Source organism: Mustela nigripes, chromosome 2 (assembly GCF_022355385.1).
Source record: "Mustela nigripes isolate SB6536 chromosome 2, MUSNIG.SB6536, whole genome shotgun sequence".
In the NCBI taxonomy this organism is placed as follows: domain Eukaryota; kingdom Metazoa; phylum Chordata; class Mammalia; order Carnivora; family Mustelidae; genus Mustela; species Mustela nigripes.
The window spans coordinates 177,994,476-178,009,801 of record NC_081558.1 but is presented as its reverse complement, the minus strand read 5'-3'; the positions used below and the strand labels follow the sequence as shown (position 1 = coordinate 178,009,801).

At 35.1% G+C, this 15,326-nt stretch overlaps 1 protein-coding gene across 1 annotated transcript in view; it reads left to right on the top strand.

The window, feature by feature from the left end:
- Nucleotides 1–15,326, top strand: part of EPHA3 (EPH receptor A3) — a 354,334-nt gene that overhangs the window by 83,535 nt on the left and 255,473 nt on the right. Inside the window, exon 3 of the mRNA XM_059392132.1 lies at nucleotides 13,809–14,469. Within this exon, the coding sequence (XP_059248115.1) occupies nucleotides 13,809–14,469 (661 nt within the window). The remainder of the gene's footprint in view (nucleotides 1–13,808; nucleotides 14,470–15,326) is intronic.

The window sequence follows — 15,326 nt, the reverse complement described above, 5'->3', positions numbered from 1 at the left end:
AACATTCCACTTTATTTCATTGTATTTACTTCTAATCACAACCACTTTGGACTTTGAAACACTATATGCTGTATATTGTAGAACATATATGATCATGTGGTAGTTTTCATAGTGGAATATTTACTACATCTATTTTGTTTATAGTTGTCTTTAAGTCAGGATTAAAATACAGTTAAGTCTATTCTCAAATATTCTTTTGGAATGTAGTTTTTAAAAAAAATAATAATATTTCAAGACATGTTTAAACATACTATAAAATAAAGCAACAGGTTTCATCTAAAAATATAGCAATACCATGCTCCTGCATTTGTTTCAAACCCATTAATTTTTGCCTATAACCAAGGGGAAATTTCCAGTTGAAACTGCTATGGGTTTCTAGTAGATCAGTGTTCTACCAAAACTGACATGAAAATCAATCCTTTCTGTCTTATAGAGGGAGTATGGTTTATTGACACTAATATAGGATGGAGCATAAGAACTGAACATTGGTTGGTCTAGTTGGATCCTTATTAGCATTATGATATTGGACGTTTTCATCTCCAGATGTCAATTTTTTTACTAGTAAAGAAGGTCTCAAGGTATCTTTATGTGGTAGATGGATATTCTAGGCTCCATATCTGTGGACTCCTCTGAATCTTTTCTATTCAACTATAATTTTTTTTAATCACAATTACTGACTCAACTTCTTTTATAATACCTTCCTTAATTCCATAAAGTTTTGGAAAAAGCTATGTTACCTGAAAAACAAAAATATTTTTATAAGTCACCAAGTCAGCAATATTCTTCTGTTTACTAGTTTATTCTTCTCAGACTATAGGCCTTTTATTCTATTCTTCATATTAAATTAAAAAAAAATTCTTGAAATTCTCTCCTGTCTGCTATCTCTTGACTTGTTTTTTTCCTATTTCAATCTTACCTCTATAATGCTCCTTTTTCAGCAGTATTTACTATATTTAACTTAAAAACCTTATTGTGATGTGGAGATGATTTCAATATAGATGCTTTGAAAAAGCAGTTTTTATAAACATTCCATTCCTTTTATCGGCTCATCTTTCTCTTCCTAATGTCTAAACATAATGCATTTCAAAAATGGTCTCTAAAATTCCTTTTTCTTCTTTTTTAATCATTGTAACCATTTCCAAAGCTTTAATTATGCAACTTTCAAAACCTGAGTTTCTACTCTTATATCCCCTTTTCCCCCTGACTTCTAGATGACCTTTCTAACTTTTGAAATTGTCTTTGTGTTTCACATTGACATAATAAACTTGGCTTATATTAAACAAAACTGCTTCTCTTCTTCCTATAATTTTTCTTACCTCTATTGCTGTCTCTCTCTAATGACATTATTTTTAATTCACCAACACAGATTACTGAAAAATAGGAAAGGCTTTGTAATGGAAGAGTTCTGAGTTTGAGTCTAGATTCCACCATTTAACAGGTGTCCAATTTGGGGTCAAGTAGTTGGATCTCTTACTAAGCTTTCCTTTGTCTCCTCTATAGAATTAGTTGATAATAGCACCTGCTGCATAGAGCTTTTGAAAGGATAAAATGATGCATTTCTGAGAAAGCAGAAATCCTCATAACATGGCCATCCATGACCATGAGTAACATCCTCATAAAATGGTCAGTATGATTATCAAATGTTAGCTTTAAAACCTGAGTCATTTTCAGGCTTTTAATTTTCTCAAGCCAAATCTCCATCAGTTTCCAAGTTGTAGTCCTACTCCTGAAATACTACTCTCTTTCAAAAATTAACCTATTCATGTGTTCATTCAATTAATGGAAGATGTATATCCCTGTCAGGTGCTGGGAATCAATAATGAGCAAAATGGCCAAACTCCCCTCACTGTCCCTTAACTAACCACAATAACTCTCAAATTCATCTCACCCCACTCCTCCAACAATCCATCCTAAATACTCTTGTCAAAGTGATGTCCCTAAATCTGATCTTGGTTTCAATCTTTTGAATGATGAGAAAAATCTCATTTACATTCCAAACCATTCAAGAGAGCATCTCCCACTTATCCAATTTTCTACTATTTCCTGTAAAGTTGCCAGATTGAGGTTCTTCAATGAGAGCCCTGTTGGTCCTCTGCTCACGTCCCAAGATTGGACCTTAATTCCTCCAACTTCCCCACTCCTCCCCTGCTATACTCTTTTTGTCCCTTTTCCTAGGACACACCACATACATCTCACTCTTCGTGGTTTTTTACTTCAGATATATTCCTTAGGGTCTTCTATTTCTTTTTCCTTTGCCGTGAATGCTCTTTCCTGATGTGTCCATACTTCTTTACTCAAATATCTCCTCAGTGAATATCAAATATCTTCCTCTGGCTTGAGCCATCTTTCAGGTCTTTATTTCAACATCTCCTCTCTGGTGAGGTCTTTCTGAGCTGTTGTTTTTAAATCCCCCACCCTCCAACTGTCTCCTTGCTTCTTTTATTGTTTCTTCTTAAAACATGCTACTACATAAGAAAACATAAATTTTATTCTTTATCTTGTTTGTATTTTGTTTGTTTCTTAGCCTGTCTCTTCCACTAGAATGAAGGCTTCTTGAGGAGAGGAATTTCAGGTCATTTTTGCTTGCTGCTATAAATCCAACACCTTATAGAATCCCTAGTGTATAAAGGGTGTGTAGTAAGTAAATGCTGAATTAATCAAGGGATCTTCATTCTCTCACTTCAGCAGCTTCATGATAACCACTCAGTTGATACTTTTGTGTTTATATGCATTTTCCATCTTGCTTCCTGTGCCTGGATTTTTTTTTTTTCCATCATCACCTATTTTTACAAGTTGAAATTCCACTCATGTTGAAATTTCTTGCCTAAATGCCACCTCTTAGCTGCTATTCTCTTTCTCTGGTTTCACACTGGTGATTGCCATTCTTTGGTGGATATATCACATTCTCCACCCTCCTCTAATGTCCCACACCCAATCCATCATCAAGTCCTTTGGCTCTACTACCAAAATAATTCCAGGGTTTGGTCTATTCTCTGCAAGTAACATCCTGTCCTCTGTCACCTGAGCTATTATAATAACCTCCTAATGATCTCATTTCTTAGACCTTTTCTCCTTACAGTTCATTTCCTACACAGCAGCCCTCAACCTTTTTAATACATGAGTCAGACCATGTCACTCTTCTGGCCAAACCATTTACTGAATTCTCATTTTGTTTGAGAATAAAATCCAAAGTCCCTTACATAGTCAATGAGGACCTAAATGCTTTTGTATTCAACTAACTCTCTGATCCATTATTTCACCGCTTCGTGCCTGGATCACTCCTTTTCAGCCAGAGTGGCCTCTGTGCTCTGCCTGGATTTTTACACCATCCTCTGTCTCATAGCCAATGGCGTTTATGCTCTCAGCCTGGGTTGCTTTATTAGCAGATACGCTCTGGCCTAGTTTCTCACTTCATTCAAATGGCTGCAAAAATGAGACCTCTTTCCCAGTTACCTCATCGAAAATACCATCTTAATCAACCCACTGTCTCCTCTTAACCTACATTTTATCTCTGTTTTTCTTTGTGATGAGCGTCACCACTACACCTATTGTATGTGTTCCTGTGTGTGTTTGTATATGTGCTTACTCTTTGATTACTTGTTTTCTTTCAAGTAGAACATAAGCTTTATGAAAACACTGTGGCTTTATTATTATTTTTTTCATGAAGGAGAAGAGGTCCCCAGGACATAGAAGAGTACCTGGACTACAGTAGTATTCTGTGGAATAAATGAATGACTGTCTACTGTTAGACTTACAGACACATATTTCTGTTTTTAAAATGTAATATTTCCAAAGGCAGGAAACCATGACTTTTGCATCTTTATCATAATGTAGTACCAGAAAACAATTTTGTCACTTGTAAGTGCTTGATACATAATTATTTTACTTCATTATCAGGTAAGAACTATGTAACCACTTATTAACTATCAATATCATCTATTAAGCAAGTGAAAAATCCTATGTGAAACGATTATTATCTCTATGTAGATATGGGATAATTGGCATAACACACTGATCAGTATTGAGTAAAAGCATAATAATATATATTTTTAGTATAATTTACTAATTTAATTTATTTAATATATATTTTTATTTTATTAAACTATTGAATATGAATGGGACACCTGGGTGGCTCAGTTCGTTAAGCATCTGAGTTCTTGGTTTTGGCTCAGGTCGTGATATCAGGATTGTGAGATCAAGTCCCAGCAGGGTGTCTCCTTAAGATTCACTCTGCCTCTCCCTCTGCCCTTGCCCCCTAAAAATAAATAAATAAATAAATAGATAAATCTTTAAAAAATAGCATATGACTGTTAAAATGTTATTCAGATAGATTATATTTTTATTTTATTTAATTTATTTTTTTTAAAGATTTTATTTATTCATTTGACAGACAGAAATCACAAGTATGCAGAGAGGCAGGCAGAGAGAGAGGAGGAAGCAGGCTCCCCACCCAGCAGAGAGCCCGATGCGGGGCTCGATCCCAGGACACTGGGATCATAACCTGAGCCAAAAGCAGAGGCCTTAACCCACTGAGCCACTTTAAAAAAGAATAGTGAAAGGAATTGAAAGGCAATGTCTAATAAAATTATAGAAATACATGTAGTACTTGGTAAAGTGTGGAATATTATGAGCAAAACTCTCACTCCATATAGAATAGCAAATTTATCATAGATAAAAGATAGCAGACTCATTTATAATAAAAATATGAAGTAGTCCAATATTCAGTTAACTTTTGTCATTTACTATATTTATTGAATTTCAAAACAGTTAAACAACTAAACTTGTCACAAATTTGATAACCTTAAATAAATTTGAAGAAACACTAGAATAGTAAAAAAAAAAAAAAAAATTGGAAACAAGGAAAGTTTGAGTTTAAGAAAAGAATTGTATTATTTTATAAGGAAAAATATCTGTGTATTCTGATGACATTTTCTGTTAAATTAGTTTTATTTTTAAGATTTTATCTATCTGAGAGTGAGCAAATGGGAGAGAGAAAGCGGGAGCAGGGGAGAGGGGCAGAGAGCGAGGAGCAGTTTCCCCACTGAGCAAGGAGTACAACGTGTGGCTAGACTCCAGGACCCTGGGGTTTTGATACAGACTGAAGGCAGCTACTTAACCAACAAGCCACCCAGACACTCCAACTTAGCTTTGGCAGAGTAATAAATAATATTTGTTTACTGCTTCCTGTGTGCTGCACACTATTATACCTATTTTAAATGGATAGTCCACTGTTATTTGCATCTCCAGAGTTTGCTATTTTTTTTTCCATTTTATAGATCTGTAAATTAAATCATAGTCTGTTGAATCTTCTATTAAGTAGCAGAGTTAGGTTTCTAATCCAGGGACCCTTTGTCCAAAGAGTTTAGACCCTTAATCTGGGTTCCCCACGATACTCAATGGAGAAAGAATTTAAAAAGTCCCTTTGAAGCAAGGTTGCCCTCCCTGTGGAAAGAACTGAAGAAAAAGTCTGCAACTTTAAAATCATTGCTGTAAAGCAGCTTACATTTCAGGGAATTGCTCTCAAGAATCATACTTAGTGTGTTAGAAATGAACTTAGTTATCTGAAGATCTATAAAACTTAGCATATGTTTTACAGTGACATGAGTTAATTTCATTTCCGTCACCGTGAGTGCTCCACAGGTATATCGTAAATTGCTATGAATTACTGTGGCTGTGACCCATTATCATAGCAGGAAATTACATGAATCTCACAACTGATATGAAATGTACTGCTGTCACTGCTATGCATTAATTTCTAAGTAGTTGGCCATTTGTAATAATTCTGTAAATGTCCATCTTAGCACAGTTTTCAGTCTAGACAAGTTAAGCCAATGTGCATGGAATTTCCCCGCATTATTTCCAAGCAGTTATACTGAATTCTAAAATTACCTTTTTATTGGACAATTTCATATTGAACATTTTTCCAAGAATTGGAAACATGATAGTTTCAATGTCCTAGTCCCTAATATTCAAAAGAAATTTATTCCATAAGGAGTAAAGTCATTTGTATATATATAAATAAGACCACAGAATGAGAAAACCTCTGATAAATATAAATTATTTTTTCAAATTTTGTGGAATAGGTAAATGGTTTATTAAATTATTTTTTAACCATATTGACCTCTTTGCTGAGATAAGTTTTAGATAATGGTATCCTTCATGGTTATTGTCCTAAGAACAACATATTTACAATTATGTCTCATATTATAAATAGAAGTATTTCACCCTTAAAATCACAACTGTATAGTGTAAACTACACTTTTCTTGTATATCCTTTGATATTGACATTTATGCCCTTGTAGAAAAAAATAAATTCAAATAGAAGGCTTAATTGAAAACTTTTGACAATGGTGAATTGATATAAATTTCCCCATAGTAAATTTTATATAGTACATTGTATCTGTTGCACATCATTTCCTGACTAGAAATTCACTTTTTTGGTAGACTTTTAAGGATTTTTATTTGTTCTTGAAAGTTTTTTTATTGCCACCCCACCATCTCCTAGACTTTAAGACTCTTATCTTCATCTTCCAAAATTTTGTCACCATCTATTCTAAAAATCTTTATTATAATTCTGCTGACACATAGCTCCTAAAATTTCATTCCCCACTTTTTTTTTAAAATTGCAAAAATGTTTATAAACATGGAGTTTATCTAACTCACTAGGGCCACTCTTTGAGACATAACTATACAAAATAGTGATTTTTAAAATTCAATGCACTATGTACCCAAAAGCATACTCCTGTGCTTTTTTAGTTATTTAAGTTTAATATTGGGCACATTTTGTGATATTTAATTTTAATAAACTTAGTAAATTGGGTACTTGGTTTTAGGCACGAGCTAGATGTTTGAGAGGGGAGATTAGCCAAACCAGAGACTGTGTAGAGGAGAAAGAATAATGAATGAATAAATCAGTGACCATGTCTTTTCTTTGAAGGTTTTGTTTATCTTTTTGAGAGAGAGTGCTTAAGCACAAGCTGGGGGAAAGGGCAGAGGGAGAGAGAGAAGCAGACTCCCTTCTGAACAGGGAACCTGACTCAGGGCTCAATTCCAAGACCCAGGGATTATAACCTGATCTGAAGGTAGGCAATTGACCAAGTGAGCCACCTGGCTGCCTCAACCACATCAGATTCCTCATATCAGAGAGATAATATGATAACTGTCTTTCTCTGATTGACTTATTTTGCTTAGCAAAAACTTACATCCTTTTATAGCTTCTGGAAAATATTCAGTGTTACATTCATTCAGTAGAGGTTGTTGTCTTAAAACCTCCCTTCTGAATCTTTGCAGTGGCTTTTCTATAGCCCTCTTCTTTTCTTTGGAGAATCAGATCCCAGTCCAGAGCTAACCATGTGCCTCTTTTCAGTGGTTACTCACTGTAGCAAATAAAGACATGGCATGCTGGGTGATATTTCCACATTGGCTGAGGTTTTTCTCTTCTAAGTAACTGCCCACAGACTACTGCTCAGTGTCTGTACTGAAATCCATTTCCTTAAACAGATTCAGTTCCCACACACTGTTCTGTTTGCTCACACTTAATGGTTTCCCACAATTTTCTTTATAGTGGAAACCCTTCCTTTTCCCACAGCTCCTTGCCGTATCTTGAAGAACAAACATATCATCATTTGCCTTATGCAACAAACACTTCTTCCTCTCTCTGTCCAGCATCAACTTCTGGATACCAAAAATCACATGTAACTTATCTTTTTATTATCCATGATTTCTAAACTAAGCTTTACATAAAAATATTTAATAATTTAATAAAACTTCTATGAGAGAGGCATCTTAGAAGATCACAAATCACCACAGAAAATCACAGTAAGAAACTACCAAACTATAAAAAAAGTAACAGGTCTAAAACTAGTTTTCTTGCCTTCAGGAGAAATACATGCTTGAAGGTAACTCTCCCACACAGTTTAGATCTTTTTGTAATGCACACACTTTGCATTTACCACTAAATGTGAAATAGAAGAACACTATGATGAAATTTACTTTATTTGTTATAATAGAATCTTACAAATCTTTATAGGAGGTAGATGAGGTTTTTCAGGTGAGTCTCTGTAAACCATGTCCAGGACTTGGCAAACCTAAAATCTTCAGACACTTGGGATGAGGGCTGAGCAGAAGGCCATTCCACAGAGAAGAGGAAGTGCTATCTAGAAACTTTAGACATCATTTCCTAGGAGATTCACGTCTTGGAAACTGGCATTGGAATATGCAGCCAAGTCAACTAGATAGTAGAGGTGAATAATCCAGTTGGCAAGGGACATAGAAAGTTGCTTCTCAACATTAGGGATACATTAGAACTGCCTAAGCAATTTGCAAACTATTAGTTTGAATAGATACACATGAAGCAATAGTTTTAAAAAACTCCCTGGCTAAGCTTTAGCTGGAAATAAGAACTATCAACATAAGGAAGTAGATAGACTGTGAGGTCAGAAATATGGCACATTCGCCTACAGGTGAAAGATGTGACAGCCGCCCTGAGAGCTCAGCACAGTACCATTGACTTCCAGCTGGAAAGAAAATGACCAAAATCAAATAGTGGAGCAGAGAACATGCTGGTTCTTGCCTCAGTTGAGAGGCTTAAGGAACTGAGAATTACTGAGATTGAATTATGAGGTACTAGCTAAAGTAAACACAGAGGATCCAATGTTGTCCTTGTAGGGGACCCAAGAGCCACCCCCTTCACCAACAAACTTTCTGAAGGCACTGTCGTTAACAGCCTGCTGCTTATTATAACTATAAAAAGTACCATGGTGCATCCAATGTTCCTGAGAATTCTGCACAGGACTCATATCATCTGGGTCCTATCTCTTCATCTCACTCTCTGAAATCTTTTGTTGGCTTTCCTTATTAATAATCTCTGGCCAGGGGTACCTGTGGCTCAGTCGGTTAAGAGGCTGCCTTTGACTCAGGTCATGATGCCATGGTCCTCGGATGGCATCCCTCCCCACCCCGCATCAGGCTCCCTGTTCAGTGGGGAGTCAACTTCTCCCTCTCCCTCTCCCCCTGCTTGTGCTCTCTCTTTCAAATAAATAAATGAAAACTTTAAAAGAAAATAATCTCTGGCCTTTCATTCCTTTCCTTTTTTTTTCAGCTCTTTTCAGTATACTTGACCCAAAGTGGGAAGTTGTCCTCTCCATTTAAATAAGGCAATTCTAATTTGATGGTAATAAACTTTTTGCAGGATATTTAGGGGTTGAAGGTAGCTGGGGGAGTGAATAGTAGTCATTTTATAAAGACTGCCAGCCATATCATCCCAGGCATTCCCCTTTTGGCCATTTCTATTCTTAGACTAAACAAATGCTGGTTTATCATCTACCTGATGTTGGTTTTCCAACATCAAATCCCCATCTCTCTCCTCAATTCCTGGTTACAAATGTAAACCTCTGATTTGGCCAAAAACTGACATCGACAACAAGAAAGTTAAAAAACAACAACAAAAAAACCCCAAAAAAGCCAGTTGTATACCTCATTTTTTCCAACTGTTTTACCTTACTCTACCTTTTTATATAATACTATTAGAAATATATCTGTGTGTGTGTGTGTGTGTGTGTGTGTGCTCTTCAGATCAGAATGGGCTAAAAAACTATTTATTAAAAAATGGGGATATGATGATTTTTGTAGATATAGCTGTGCCTTACACTTTGTAGTGACATTTTTCCTGTGATAAGTGGTGATACATATCCATGGTGAAAATGTTGATGCATAGTAAATGTTCAAATATTTTTAGGATGACCACTGAATTTTGAAATGGCTGTGTGTGTGAACAAAGGGGAATAAACATGGGACTACAAAACATTAGGGGAGAAAGAATAACATGAATCAACTTAATATTACAATTACTGAGTGCAAGATTAGTCATCATTAGCATTTTGCAAAGTGCAGCATCATCTGTTTCATATTAGCCTTCGAAATGCAAATGTAATATTATAAACATAAGAATATTGGTGATCATTTTCTCTTTATTGTCATCTGTAAATTTCTAAGAAATTGGCTTCAAATCTTATAAGGTAAATCATGAAAAGTTCTTTTTCTTATTTTTTAAGCATTTCCCAAACTGCCTAAGCACTAAACATACTGCAGGTTCTTAAAGAAAATGTAAGAATTCTCCTCATTCCCTCTATGCAAGTAGCTAAAAATGTATCCAAAAGCATAATTGATATAGAGTATAAGTCCATAATTACTATAATTGTGATTTATCAGAATGATAGTTATTAGGTTAAATGCTAACTAATTATTTGAAAAAAATGTGTTTTCCTCCAAAAATACATGTTTCACTCAGTGATGAGGAACTTTTCTATCTAGAAAAATACAAATTGTCTCTTTTGTATCCTACATGTGTTTTGATAGTGGGGAGGTTTACCTTGTCTCTGCTTCTGCGAATAAGTTTCAGAATGACCTTTTTAGGGATAGGAAGTCTGGATACATGATTTTCTTATGGTTGTAATAACTTGGAAAAAGAAAACAAACAAACAAACAAACAAACAAACAAGAAACTCAGTTCTGGCCTGTGTGGTCTAATAATTAAAGCTCTGAATAAGAATTTGGGAATTAGACTAAACATCAGAATTGGTGATTTGGGGGAATTTAACCTTTAGAAAAAATTTGACTTCTTTCTGGTTCTGTCCCCCTTCTGTTGAAGATAATCTTACTGCTGAAAATCCCTTGCAGAGACATTTTTATTTAATTAAGAAAATAAAGGAAAATATGCTTTCTTTGTACCACCTGATTATATATGTCACCAATTCTGTATGTCACCTTTTTTTTTTTTTGAAGATTTTATGTATTTATTTGAGAGAGAGAGAGGATGAGAGAGAGAAAGCATGAGAAGGGCGAGGGTCAGAGGGAGAAGCAGACTCCCTGCCCAGCAGGGAGCCCAATGTGGAACTGGATCCTAGCAGGATCATGACCTGAGCTGAAGGCAGTTGCTTAACTAACTGAGCCACCCAGGTGCCCACTCACCCATTTTCTTTTTTAAACCCAATTTTTCCTTAGGATAATTACTATGGCAATATGATATTTCTAATAATTTATGAACATTACACATTAGTTCTTGGAGTAGGAAGAATGGGTAAACATGGGCATTCTTTAAATTTCTAAAGTGTAAACATTACAGCCACAGCTTTAATTAACGATTTCTGTTGCTGCTACTGTTGAGACAAATGCTCATTTAGGGATGTTATTTCTACTGTCTTCAGCCCCAGCAAATGCTAGGGCTTGGGAGTTGTTGTTTTTGCAAGTGGAGTGAGTAGGCAAACCACCAACACTTACAAGCAATATGGTCTTCTTTAAAAATTAATGAAGTAATAATTGTTCTTTGCAACCTTTTATGTGCAAAGCATGATAGTGCTGTTTGCATTATCTTCTTGCAATGTATACCTCTGCATTCAAGGACTTGTGATAGCTTGCCAAATCAACATTGAGAGGAAAAATGTTAAATGACAATGAGACCTCCATAATTGAAATCGCATTTTATATCAAATTTTGAAAAATGGTCATCACCTTCATTTGATATCTAGTAAAATAATGTTAATAGCAGGAATATTTACAACCAATTCATCAGTTGAAATACAAACTCATATCTATTCGGATTTTTTTAAAAAGACAAAAAAAAAAAAAAAAACCCTGAAAAGCCTTGACCTAAAAAATTTTAAGCCAGTTGATTTATTTTTAAAAAATAATATCCATGATCTAATTTTCTGTAAAATGTCCATGTAAAGCATTTATTCTCTGAATGGAGAAAAGAATTCAGAACTCATTTCTAATGGGTTTCACAAGGATTTCAGTTATATATTTATTTACATAATTAAAATATCTTCTATTTTAAGAGGTTTATATTTGCACTCCCTTGAATGAGTCCTACATCTATTATGAGAAAAAATAATTTTATACATCTCTCAAAAGATGAAATTGTATGCTGCAGATTATGGAGGCTATGAAGAGGTTAGCATTCATCATGGATTAAATTTATAAATGCATAAGGCATTTAATAAAGGTTGTATAGTACATCTGGGAGGGGAGAAAAAAGAGAGGGAAACAAACTATAATAGACTCTTAAAGACAGAGAATAAACTGAGGGTTGATGGGGGAGTAGGTTTGGGGGGTGGACTAGATGGGTCATGGGGAGTAAAGAGAGCACTCGTGATGTTGTACATCAATGAATCACTGAATTCTTCTCCTGAAACCAATGTTGCACTGTATGCTAACTAACTAGAATTTAAATAAAAATTGGGAAAAAAGAAAAAAATAGAGATTATATACTATAGAAAGCTTTTTAAGAATGGTAAGGGTATGGACAGCTTCAAGGAGAAAAGAGTATGGTCAAGTTGGTGTTATACCATAAACGAAAGAAGATCTAACATGGCTTTTGACAACAGTAGAAAAGTTCACTCTCCAAGAACGTAGTATGTGAAACATGTAATTCACTAATCTGCATTCAAACTTTTAGAAAAACATAAATGGATTTTGGAATTAGTTTTTGGAAGAATGCCAATACCAAACTAAAGAGTTTGAAGTTATTTGTGTAGACAATGCGCAGCCCTAGAAGGCTTTGAATTCAAATATAACATGACAAAAGAGAGATTTTCCTGGCAGCACAAGGCAAAATTTGGCATGGCAAAAAAGTTGTAGACACAGATAACAGAAACAGCTGGTCTAATAGTTGCCGAATCATAAGCAGGACCACAAACCACGTGATGCCAGCTTAAAAGCTTCCCAAACCTATTCAGGATCACAGAAAGCAGTGCTTCTCTGAAAGACTTCCTGGAAAGTCTTGAAACTTTTTAAATGTTTTTTGCATTGAAAAAAACAGCTGCTATAATAACAAAACCCCACATAGCCACTTATTTCTTGTTTGTGTAAAATTCAATGTGAATAAAAGATACTAAGAACTGAAATGTTCACTACATTTACATCTTTTGTTTTCTGCATATAACTATTAGATTTTATTTTGTTAGCAGAGGGAGGCATGCTTGTATTTTTACTTCAAATTCTCTTTTGTGGTACACCAACATGTATTCCTTGAAATGACATTAAAAAATGTCATGTTTGGAGATAGATGGTAAGGACATCATTTAGATTTACCTAATTTTGCCAGATACTGATTTTACCAAATTCTAGACCAAATTGGGAAAAAATGAATAAATGTTTATTTTAGGCAGCAGTATTTTTCATTTTCTTTTAAAATAAATAAAACACAAAACCATCCATACAACAGAACCATTTCATAGTGTTATTTGAGATAACTAATTTGACATTTTGATGTTGGAATATTTGTCTAGGTATAATCAATTGCTAAGCAACTTTTTTTTTAATTTTTTTAAAGATTTATTTATTTATTTATTTGACAGACAGAGATGACAAGTAGGCAGAGAGGCAGGCAGAGAGAGAGGGGGAAGCAGGCCCCCCCCTGAGCAGAGAGCCCGATGCGGGGCTCAATCCCAGGACCCTGAGATCACGACCCGAGCCGAAGGCAGAGGCCTAAACCGCTGAGCCACCCAGGCGCCCCGCTAAGCAACTTTTTTCCTGAATATCCCACAAACCACAATACAATTCAAATGTATTCATCAACATTATAAATTACTTAGTGTCAATGAACTCAGAGAACCTTGCAAATAATAAACCTACATAAGAATGTTACGGAATTGCTTCATGTCATGATCTTTAATGAGTAACACTGAACTTTATTAATTTTGTATATCCTGTGATTCCATTAACACCCTCATTTTGTGTTCATTATTATTCGTTATGCTTCACTCATTAATTCTGCTTCTCATTTTTTTTTTCCTCCTTTGATGCTTCAGTGGGAAGAGATCAGTGGTGTTGATGAACATTACACACCCATCAGGACTTACCAGGTGTGCAATGTCATGGATCATAGTCAAAATAATTGGCTGAGGACAAACTGGGTCCCTAGGAACTCAGCTCAGAAGATCTATGTAGAGCTCAAGTTCACTCTACGGGACTGCAATAGCATTCCACTGGTTTTGGGAACTTGCAAGGAGACTTTCAACTTGTACTACATGGAGTCCGATGATGATCATGGGGTCAAATTTCGAGAACATCAGTTTACAAAGATTGACACCATTGCAGCTGATGAAAGTTTCACCCAAATGGATCTTGGGGACCGTATTCTGAAACTCAACACTGAGGTTAGAGAAGTAGGTCCTGTCAACAAAAAGGGATTCTATCTGGCATTTCAAGATGTTGGTGCTTGTGTTGCCTTGGTGTCCGTAAGAGTGTACTTCAAAAAGTGCCCATTTACAGTGAAGAATCTGGCTATGTTTCCAGACACAGTACCCATGGATTCCCAATCCCTGGTGGAGGTTCGAGGATCTTGTGTTAACAATTCTAAGGAGGAAGATCCTCCCAGGATGTACTGCAGTACAGAGGGTGAATGGCTTGTACCCATTGGCAAGTGTTCATGCAATGCTGGCTACGAAGAAAGAGGTTTTATGTGCCAAGGTAAGAGTCTTCTCTATTTTCCTTATAGTGGTGTTGCTTAACTGTGAGTTTATTATCACTGAGTAACTGAAAGAAATGAACCCAGCCTGAACTCATTGGCAGCAAAACATGCCTCAAACTGAACAGTCCATTTATAGACCAAATTTATCTCACTTGATGTGTTGATCCACAGTTCACTCTAGAAATATTAGCAGTGTTTGACTATGTGGTTCTGGCCTGTACCCCACGAGAGGTGTTACATATGCTATTTTTAAGTTTTGTCTTCTATTTAATGACTCTGGTGTTATAATTCTAGATCAAGTGAAAGAAAAAAAAAATCTCTCTTTTATGTAAAGGAAAGAAGCACTGGCACTCAGGTAATCTAATTTCAACAGATTTAGATTGACTATATGTTTTTCTATTTCACAGTGGTATGTTCTTTATTTTTATAAAATACAGCATTCAGTGATGTCTGTATGTCAAATACCTGTTTACTTACAATGCATTAGTGCTTTAATAAAGATTATTTTATTTAAAAATACAGGGTTTATGCCTTAGTGTTTGATGTATAAAAGGTTAATTTTTAAAGAAATTATTTTGTTTCATGGTTTGGCCCTTTAGGCTGCCCAGGAGAATATCTGTACCACATTTTAGGCTGGATGTATATTTGATACTTAATACAGTAGCAAAGAATCTGAACAGTTACCAAGATGACTTTTATTAACACTTTCTTTGTATTTGAAATAAAATTAATTAAAAATAATCTTTTTTTTCATATAAGATTTGATATATCAGATGAAAACTTCCACTTAATCCCCAAATTTGTTAGTTTCTAATTAGGCAAGGTTTGTGTTTAAGAACACACTGAAAAAAAAAAG